Source organism: Passer domesticus, chromosome 3 (genome assembly GCF_036417665.1).
Source record: "Passer domesticus isolate bPasDom1 chromosome 3, bPasDom1.hap1, whole genome shotgun sequence".
NCBI classification, from domain to species: Eukaryota; Metazoa; Chordata; class Aves; order Passeriformes; family Passeridae; genus Passer; species Passer domesticus.
The window spans coordinates 55858241-55868997 of NC_087476.1; the positions used below are offsets into that span (position 1 = coordinate 55858241).

General features: G+C 42.3%; 1 protein-coding gene across 1 annotated transcript; it reads right to left on the reverse strand.

The window, feature by feature from the left end:
* Positions 1-1174: 1174 nt before the first annotated feature.
* Positions 1175-10589, reverse strand: LOC135296636 (pantetheine hydrolase VNN2-like). Its single transcript, XM_064413214.1, has 7 exons — positions 7444-10589; positions 7206-7336; positions 5983-6175; positions 5059-5350; positions 3806-4179; positions 3479-3649; positions 1175-2175 (listed from the first exon to the last, which is right to left on the reverse strand). Exons 1-7 carry the CDS (start codon positions 7654-7656, stop codon positions 2056-2058), a joined length of 1494 nt encoding a protein of 497 aa, XP_064269284.1. The 5' UTR covers positions 7657-10589; the 3' UTR covers positions 1175-2055.
* Positions 10590-10757: the final 168 nt, after the last annotated feature.

Genomic DNA, 10757 nt, shown 5'->3' on the forward strand with positions numbered 1-10757 from the left:
GTTTTGGGGTCAGATCATTGACGTGAATTACTTATAAATTAATTTGACTTTTCTGCTCTGGCAGATCTTTCCCAGAGTCAGTAAATATTGCTGCTGTTAAATGTCATTTGTTGCATTGGACATTCATTACTTCTCTGCTTCTCTATTCTGAATGTTTCTGTAATTTGCATCATTTGAAATTTCCTTTTATTATTAAACCTCATATTTCATTAACTGAACTTTGTCTAGTCACTTGTGACCAGCAATCACTGAGGTGAAGATCTGGTTGGTTTTTGCAACCCCTTCAGGGAATCCTCTCCCAAAAGCAGGGTTTGTGGTTCTTGTGTATTGAAATGATGGAAGTATTCTGAGGCTGCTGCAACTGTCCATGCAGCTTCATCCTCTGCTCATCCAAATTCTTTCTTTGTCATCAGAAATGGGAAAGAGTTTCATAAACTCATCAGCACTTCATTGTATGGCACCCTTGAAACCCCCTGAGGGAAAGTTGTGCAGCACATCTCAAAAACTGCAGGTGACCCATTCTTCAAATTTGCTTTTAGTGTAATTTTCAAGGAATCCTGGACTTCTGCATTCTGCTAATGGATGAGATACAAGAGTCCTTTCCTGATATCCTGTATTTAACTAGCAATATTTATTGTATCCTACCTGTGTCAAGCTCTGACAACCCAGGACAGTCAGCTCTGCATGTACCTGGGAAGTACCCAAAACTTCCGGAAATGCCAGCGAGCAACACGTGAGAGATTTTTGTGTTCACTTGTGAGGTGCTGAACAAGGAACCAGCAAGCACGACTAAGAGTCCCTGTCTGTTTTGAGTAAGTGCTCCCAAGTGGTACAGTTATCCCACTGAGTGAAAGTTCAACTGTTTTATTTCCAGGATGAAAACACGCCCAAAAAGAGCCCCTGAAGTTGCATGCTGAGAAGCTGCAGTATGGGGAAAACCAGAAATCATGTGATTTCAACAACTTCTGGATAACATACGTAGGTGTGTGTGGGGTGGGAAGTCACAGAGTGTTTCTTACATGCCACATTTAGCACAGCTCAGTGCTAACCTTGGTGCAGGCTGTAAGAATGGCAGTAGATGCAAAATGCTATGGGATAAGTGTGGAGGCAGGGACCACTCCAAGGCATATTTAATGCAAACAAAGCTCATTTGCTCCATAACATTATAGACAGAAATGGGGCCCAGGGCTGCAAAGTTTGATATATCACTGCTAGAAATCCAAAATAAGGCTCATTTCTCACACTACAAGGTGAAATGTGTTTCAGGTGCTAAAAGATTGCCTATTTCATATATCTTAACAGTTTTGAAGTAATTATCCATATACCCAGGAGAAGGTGTTGGAGTACTGTGTTGTATATGGCAAGTTGGATGTGAAGTGCTCTGGGCGCAACACCCATCTGCCACATACAAAGAGATGCAAAATCAGAGGGACTGCAGAACTGGATGTGCTGTATCTTATCTTAGCCAGACCCAACACCTGGGTGGGCTGTGGAGGACCACTTTCTCTCTCTAAGATTGCACCTAAGATTTTAAAATCTGGTTTTCTCTTTATTTTACAGTACCTTGGTCAGAATGGGGCCAAGACTCATTGAGTGTTAAGTAGGCCCTGTTGATTGGGCTGTAAGGCTGAAAAATACAGAAACGTAATGATTACACAGTCTGAAAAACAGTAAAGGGCAAAAGGGACAGAAAGACTTTCTTGGAGAGAATTTATTCTCCAATAAAATGACAAACCACATTTCACAGATATTCATATCAGTCTTCTTTCTGCTGTAATCCTAGCAATCTATATGATAGGGGGAAAAAGAATTCTGATTAAAAGTTTCACGTGACAGATCATGCTTACTAAAAAATAATTGCACTGGCTCAAGCCCTATTAAAAAGGCACTCACACCAGGGTGAACACATAATTTTGTCCCAAATAAGCCCAATTGCCACAGGTGCTGAGCAGAAGTGCAGTATTGCAGAATAGGAATCATACAAGGTAACTGCTACGGCTCAGGAGGAAACTCCCCTCCTGTCTCTGGTGAGTGTATAACTCCTAAGGAGATACTTTACAGGGAAATTCGCAGAGGATGTGGCTGGTCCTTCTCATAAGGCCTTCCAAAAAGTGTCACTGTAATGAGCGGTTTTGAAGTGCCATGCTTGCTTTTCAAACGCCCGTCACGTAGCACCTGGTGGAAAAGAGAAAGAACAGCACTAATAGTCAACTAACAGAGTAGCAATAGTACATGGTACAGAAAGAATAGACCTTAGATGCTGAATATTTTGATGCAACACTTTCAAAAACAGTCATGATAGTGAAAGAAAACAGAATTCTTTCTGGGTTTGCCACAGCCTCCCCATTATAGCCTTCCCACATTTTCTTGGACCCAGAAATCCTTAAACTTTCTTCTGTCTTTGGAAATAAGTACCATTTTCTCCACCTCATAAGAAAGTGAGAGTGAGAATAACTAATTTGTTAGGTTCTCTTTAGTTACTCATACAAGGCAACAAAGATTATATGCACATCTAGGACACACTTGAAACATTTTTTGATTTGTAGACCCCAGAACAATTTTCAGATGGAAATAGAGAATGTCAAGCTACTGGCCATATGTAGCTTTTCTTAGTTCCTTTTTATGTATCAATTTGAAATCACCAACTGTGAACACCTGTGACAATTCTTTTTTCCCCTGTGACAAAAGGTAAGCATGTATTTGTTAAGGAAGTACAACCTATTGTTTTAAAATTAGACCATGATCATATTTTTAGCATACCAATAAATTCTTTGGTGTGCCTATTTTTACAGAAGTCTCATTCAAAAACAAGTATGAAGGGTGAACAATGCTTTTCAATTTCCCACTCTGTAAAAAAATCACCTTTGTTTCCCCTAAAATTTTTCAGGTCTTTCTCACTGTCTTCATTGTCTTTTGTAAGCTGTTAAATACTTCTTCCAAATCAATTAGGATTTCATCTAGCCTATTGCATAAAACTAATCTAAGGTTTATGAATGAAAACACCTTTGGCAAAACTAAAATATGAGCCACCAAATAAATAAAAAAACCCCACAAATCCCTCAAAAATCACTTTTAACATTCTTAACTGCATAGAATCTCTGCTCTTACAAATTATACTTCTAAGTAATTTTTATTGCTTAGGTAATTTCTCAGAGTATTTTATTTCTTTTTGTCCTAAAATGACCATAATGAGAAACCTGTAAAAATTAGCTCATTGAAAGCAGTGTTTTCTCCATTTGCGATCTGAAGTGGGAAGGCAGATTTGCTAAAGAAAGCACTGAAGAGAGTTTCAGCTCCAGGACTGGTATGTTCTCATCAGTAAGGATTGATTCAATCCACCTGTTTAAATCAGTTCCCTTGGGTTCCAGTCTGCAGAACCAAAGAAAGACATTCTTGGATGGGGCTTTGCTGCCAGATCAGTTTTCTGTGCCACAGCGTGAGAAACCTTGCAGGAAACAGCTCCAGGGTGTCCCATTACCTCGAACTCCCCAGGGGCCAGCTGCACCCCGCTGTACAGCACTTCTGGGAAGACGTAGCTGGTGCCAAACGTGCCACTGAGGGAGAACATCTCAAACTTGGTCTGAGCCGTCTCCACGGGCTGCCCACATGTGCTCAGGTTTGTGCTGGGGCACTTGAGCAGAGTGCAGATCTGTGGGGAGGAGGAGACAGAAAGGCAAAACACCCCTAAGCTTTCAGCAACCACGAGCTGAAATTGGTAGCAAGAAAACTTCCCAGGATGCAGTAATGGACAAATATTTTTAGGTGGTTGGCATGTGGACACACTCACCTCTAAACATTAAATTACCTGCCAATGGTATTTTATGAGAGAACCGTGAAGCCCATCAAATGCACCCAGGACATAAACTTCATCTCTCGTCTTGTTTGACATCTGGTAAACCAGATGACAGCAAAGGTCTCCTTGACAAACTGTGCAATTTCCATCCTTGTGCTTGAGTTCTCTGAAAGTGAATATATCCTTCCGGACAGCTCCCGAGAAAGTGTCGTTTTCTCCAGGAAATTCCTTGATGCTCGTGGCATACAAACTCCAGTTGATGGCAGGAGGATAAGTGGGGGAAAGACGGGGGTGTGCACTCAACTCTGCTAGCAGGAGACGTCCCTCCTCGGTGGCACTGTCGTAGTGGTAGGCAGCAGGTCCTTCTGGTGTGAACAGCCCACTGCCTGCCAAGGACATCACCAGCCCTGCGTTAGCCAGCACCACACAGCACGGCTTGGCAGGGGCGCCAGCCACCCCCACACCACACTGGCATTGTTTTTCAGTGATACTCTTTTCATTCAATACGTTACTGAGAGATTTTGGAATTATTTTAAAGCACAGAACAGCTAAAATACCCATGCTAGTGTTAAAACTTAGGTTCATTTAAAAATAAATCATAGCTCTCCGAGTGGCATATTTGACAAAGGAGGCAATGATGGGGGCAGTTATGTTTCACTGAAGGACACACTGGGCTGTGGCCGAAACTCAGTCTATTTAGGGCAGGCAAAAATATTCCTTTGTAGTTTTCACTTTGATTCAGGGAAGAATAACAGATGCAGCTATGTCGTTTTCTCAGTTAAGAGGGGAAAAAAAAAGCAGTAAATATATTTTCAGAGCAAAGCAAAACATAATATCTCTAAGTCTTCAGCAGCTACAAGAAAAAAAAGAATGTTTTATTCAGTGTACAAGTGGAATTCTCCTTTTGGTTTTACACTATTAGGTTCTGATTAAAACATTTTTTCTCCATTTAACTGTTGATTGAATTTTAAAGAGAAAATGCTGCTTCTAGATGAGAGACTGAAAATTTAAGTGAAACTTTGTGCTATTTTCTGAAATAAAATTTTACTTTTAAGTTATCAAAACTTAATGTCGTGGTCTTTCTATTTTTACCTTTTTCAGAAAATTCAGCATTCTTTTACCTGAAGTTGTTTGTTATATTCAGAAGCAAATAATGATTTTCAGTCCAATTAAAACACTATTTTTCAGAGACTTCACTATGTCTAAACCATTTCTCCCTACTTCTGAATCTGGGAACAAATTCCCTGCTCCTGAATGCAACTCACCTGTCATTGCCATGGTGGTATTGTGAGTATTTGCAGAAAGTAAATTAACACGCATGCCCATGGCCCAGGCAGAGTTAAACTCAATTGCAGTCAGAAAGGGCAAAACATTCATCCAAGCTGTTGGGAAGAGCACGGTGTCCACCTGCATCTTGCTCACCAGGACCACGGCAGGCTCATAGAAAAGGATGTCAAAGCAAGTGAAAATGCCAAACTTCCCAAAAGGAGTCTCAAAGGTGACAGCTTCTGGCTCTTTTGGATAATTAAACTGCGTTTCACCTCTAAACAGATTGTACTGCAGATGAAGAAAATGGCACATTAGTGACCTAAAATAAGGCAAGATTATGAACAGCTTTTATGTCTGAGACAGGCTTTAATGCAGAACTGGGAGCTGAGGTAACTGCTGAGGTAACTGCTCAGGTAACTGAGCTGGCTTGCCCAGCTGGTTTATATCCATCCAACTGACCCTCCTCCCCAAAAATGGGGTGTCTGTGCCCCATCTACCTCCTGAAAGCAATGCCCATTCAGTATTATCTGCTAAACTTCAAGACCAGGGGCCAAAATATCCCCTGCAAAAGCACTGTCTAGGTTGGCTATGAATGTATCAAGGAAAAGCTAATGTTTACTGAGTATGGAAAATTCTGTAATTCTGTCATATTTTCTTACCATTTACTGTCATAAATGTAGCCCTCAAGTGTTTGGCAGCTGGCATGCACTCTGCAGCTGTAGTGCTCCTGGGAATAATTTGCCTGACTGGTCAAGCAATTACTTTGTTTTCCTTCTGGCCATAAGGTCATCACATCATCCTGGATTGGTTGTCACTTATAATAATGTAAAATTACTGTATAAACCATCTGAAATTGGTGCCAGAGAGCTGAAAAATTCATTGATAATAAATTAGAGGTGGATGCTGTAGCATTTCCTTACCTTATGGTACCGAGCCACCAGTTTCCCCTGTGCATCAAAGACCACATCCGTATTGTAGTGGTACCAACCATCCCCAGGGCAGTTGGGATCGCTGGAGTCACACGGCTTCTTGTCCCCAATATTTGCAACCACATAGATGGAATTATTTCTGGCCATGCAGCTGAGTCGTTCCTGCACTGGTGCCGGACCAAATCTAATGCATTTTAGTGAAGGAAAAAAAAGTCTTAGAATTTTAAGTGTCCCATGTATAAGTAATGCATTCAGAATTACTACTCCATTAACTGCACATCCCCAGATGCTGAAAAAGCAATAGGTCAAATCATAGGTTTTGTTCATTTTCTCCTCTGTCCATAGCATCATTTTAAATTGCCAATCTCTTTTATCTTTAAAAAAATGGCCTCCCTGTGTTCTTCTTTCCTGTATCCTTTACAATGTTATTTTCTGTGTGCATAGAATTCCTAGCTAACATGCATACAAAGATGTGAAAAACTTCACAAAGCAAAGACGAGAATAAATCAGTACAGAGACATAAATCCTTAATAGCTTAAAAAGCAAATTATCAAGCAGCTCTAAACCCTGATTCAGAAGAAAATTTTAGACTTTTTAAATAATTGTTGTCTGTATGCCTTTAGTAAAAAGCAGGCCCAGCATTTACAGAGCTGAGGACTCCCGAAATCTAGCTTCATATGGCCTCAGAAGAGAACATAAAAGCTTAGCTTAGACATGAACTCAGTCTTTTCAGTGTCCCCAGCTCACACACATTGGGGTCACCTCTGTGTGTAACACGGCAGATGTGCAAGTGGCTGGATTTCCAAAAGGTCTTTCTTTCAGATCTAGATTAATATTTTGTGCAGTTTGGTTTAGAAATCACTCAGTCACCTGAACTGAGGATTGAATCAGCTTGTCTGATCTATGTAGCTACATGACAATAAAATAGCTTCTACTTACAGAAGGTTTTCACAAGTGATCTAAATTGATAAAGTTGTGCATGTTTTTAAAATAACTATTTTGCCTAAATCATCCTCATTTTTGTCCTTTTACAAGTGAAACTGTCTCAATGCTTTTACCTGATATATTCCCATTGCCATGTAATTAAGAATTCTTTTCTACAGTATTTGTGAATTTTTATAGATTAAGTTCTTAGTAATTTAATGTGAGATGCTCAAGACTCCATGAGTTATATAAAAGGTTGAAATCACCTAAACCACTGCAGAAGGAATCACCTTGAGGGGTCAGTGCAGGGAATCCAATTCACCACCGGATCAGGGATATCCTCCAGGTAGGGGTAGATGGATTCTCTTGTGAATCGCCAGCCATAGATGCCATCTTCAGGAGTCACAATGATGTGGGCACCCTGTCACAACAGGCTCCGTTTAAAGGGCACCCATCAGCACACAGCCAGGAGGGTCAGCAGGAGCAGAAAACACTGACGGACAACCCTCATGGCGGTAGCCCTCGTACCTGCTGGGCGGCTTCCTTGATGGCCCCTTCCAGGACATCCATGTTTTTGTTCATCAGGGCCAAAGCATCGCTGGGAGAAATGGGCTCCTCGGTGGGATGCGGCAGGATGACGGCGTGCTCGTAGACAGCTGCCAGGAAGGTGTCGGAGGCGAGGGCCTGAAGGGCTGCGAGTGCCAGCATCACAGTGGGCAGGAGAGCCTGGGAAGGGAGCATGGCTGCAGCCTCCCAGCTCCTGGATCAGCATGGGGAATATAAACTAGAGAGAAAGAGGAGAAGTAAAGACTAATAGGTTTGCTTTGGCAATAATCTTCTGTTGAGTAATCTGAGAAGATTTCTGCCAAAAAGCCAAAGCTTTCCTAGGAATTTGATCTTGTTTCCAATATGAAAAGTTTTAAATAAAAGTAGAACAAAAGGCTAAGAGAGCTTGTCAGAAGCCATGTTAATCTACAAGGGGTTCATTGGAAGGAGCACTTACACATTTCATTTGCGCATCCCTCTCCACACTTTTAAACCCATCTTGGGGCAAGCCCAGACTCCCCTGGTTAGGATATGCTACTCCATATCACCATACTGCACGTGGCTGCTGTCAGTGAAAACTTCAGCCGCTTCTGAAGACAGATACCTGTGTGGGGTACAGCCCTCTTGCTTCCAAGAGCAGATAATTCAGCAATGCTTATGAGACATGGTCCTGCCATACCTCCTGCTTTTGGCCAATGGCTTATTACAGATCAAGTGGGTGCCTTGAGAGCATCCTCTCCACTGGGCTCACACTGCAGTATAAACTATCCCTTGACCTCTCTGCCTAGAGCTAACAGACTTGCTTGTTTTTTGAGAAAGAATTTGACAACACAATTTTTTCCTTACTATGGTCCTTTCAAAAGGAAGTTTTTGTACAATAAGCAACTTGAAATTGCTCATGAAAAGCACTATTTTTTCTCATGGAAATAAATTTTTAGCATAGTATTTTGTAAATAGACTATTGCTACTATAGTTTTAGATGATCCCTAGAAAAACCTTAGTTAGGACCTGTGATACTTTAGTGAGGGTAAAGGGACATAACCTGACTTGTCATTTAGCACTTAGAAGAAATAAATTTTAAAAAACTTTTTCCCTCCTTGAAAAATCTTCCTCTTTACTATGTAGTGTCACCCAAAAGAATGATTCTTCTCCATCAGCACCAAGGCCTCCTCAGGAGAAGCCAACACTTCATCAAGTTTATGATTCTAAAATGTCATTGTGCTCACAGATGGCTGCAACATCTGTGCTCAGGGCACAGGCCTGCAGAGCAGAAAGCACCAAAAGCACAGCAGAGGCTCAAGTTTTAGGAAGCCCCATGTCTGCAGCCTGAAATCAACTAAGAGGAGGTGGCAGGCAGGCAAAGGCAGTGGGCTTTAAAAAGAGGAAGTCTTGCACAAAAGCTGGGAATTCCCCAGGGTAGCTAAAAGATTACACCCATGTCCGGAAAGACTCAGTATCAAAGGCAAGAGAGCTGCCAGCATTGAGCAATTCTGCCTCACAGCAACAGCAGGGAAGTCACTGAAAAGCCACCACTGTGCTGCAGCTGAAAAAACACATTACTTACCAGATATACAAAACAATCAGGCATATTATTGCTGTAGTAACTCAGTTCAAGGCAAGCATGGGTCCCAGAAGAAAAACAAAATTTGGGAAATCTCAGCAGAGACCAGCATGGACACATTCCTGCCCAAACTCAAGGGCATGAGGTGCTGGGAGATGTAGGCCCTAGCATGGATAATACCTGAGCCACCACAGCTCAGCACAGCACAGCTTGGAGTAGCAAGGGGACTTTGGGGGCTACTGCATATCCTAGGGGGGAGCTGCGGGGAAAGCTGGTTGTCTGAGCAGAACCATCAGCATACCCACCACTTAATAACCAAGCGCCAAAGATCTCTGGTCCCCAAAGGTCTCAGTAGGAAGACTGTCGTGAATAGGACACACAGTTTCTAGATTTTGCCTATTACAGTGTGCTTTCTTCTATCCACAGATCACTCCGGCAGATATCTTGAAGCTAAAGCTGCACGTGCACAAAAATCACTTGTATCTGGCACCCAAGTTTCTTACCTTCTTTGGTTCTGACTCAGCAGTCAGGTAAGGAAAGGGTTTTTTCTGCACTACCCTCGAAGTGTTTATTGTTATCGGTGGTTACACGCAGCCCTGTTTTTATACAGAGTGAGTTGGTATGTGGGTAATGGGTGGACTTACATAGGATTGCTTTCTGTATGCTTGACTCACTTCTCACAATAACACATTTCACAATGATAAGTGTTGTGCAATCTCTGTAGCAAAATAATCCATTATGTCATTATGGCTTCTGCCAGCCTTCTGTAGGAAAATACTCAACACACCTTAACCAAACCACAATAACCTTGAACAAAATCCTGGATTCAAGATACTCACCACATTCAGGGTTGGGATCCTACACCACCTGCACACACATTCCATTATCCAGAGGACTGGCATAGGCAGTGAACAAACCTGAAGAAGCCACCCCTCAGCTTTGAGACTGGCCACACACTCCTGCTGAATCCTTTCTGCAAGATGAGACCTTCCCAGAAGCCGTAACTTCCCTCAAATCCAGATATCCAGATCCTTTCCCTGGGAGAGAGTCGTGGTGTCACCCACCAGGTTCCCTGGGGGCAAGTACAGTGTCTGCACTGAGTTTGTACCCATGGGAGGAGGACCACACTGGATAATCCCTTGCTGGACTGAGATCAGTCTGTGGTCACACAGTAACTGACTCAAACAGTGAACAAGGTTTTAAGACAGTGTGGCCTTAGCAGCAATAATGTTGAGCTTCCATGAGTCAGAGCACATTGTCTGGGGCTTTTGATAAACATGTCATTATGTGAGACATGTCACTGTTATGTCACATGTGAGTATCTATATACATCTGGAAACAAAAAAGGTTATATGGCGCACAGCAGCAGTAATCACAGTGCTGGAGTTTGGAGAATATTTGCACTCCCAATGTCTCACCAGCTCCAGAATATGGGAATGAGGACCTTGAGAACATCATGGAAAAAATCTTAGATGAGTAAAAAAATGGCTAGATGACACTAAGTTGGGTGGAAATGTTGATCTGTGTGAGGGTAGGTAGGAGGGGTCTACAGAGAGACCTGGACAGACTCGACGAATGGACTAAGGGATAATTCCAAGAGGTTCAAGAAGGTGAGGTGTCAGGTCCTACGCTTGAGTCACAGCAACCCCAGGCAGTGCTACAGGCTGGGGGAGGAGTGGCTCGAGAGCTGTTTGGCAGAAATGGACTTGGGAGTGCTGGCTGAGAGCTGGCTCAG

Coding starts and splice junctions, on each gene's coding strand:
- LOC135296636 (XM_064413214.1), bottom strand. CDS start 7,656: ATGCTCCCTTCCCAGGCTCTCCTGCCCACTGTGATGCTGGCACTCGCA. Junction 5,351..5,982: donor TGGTGGCTCGGTACCATAAG/GTAAGGAAATGC, acceptor CTTCATCTGCAG/TACAATCTGTTTAGAGGTGA. Junction 3,650..3,805: donor TCATAAAATACCATTGGCAG/GTAATTTAATGT, acceptor TCCTCCCCACAG/ATCTGCACTCTGCTCAAGTG.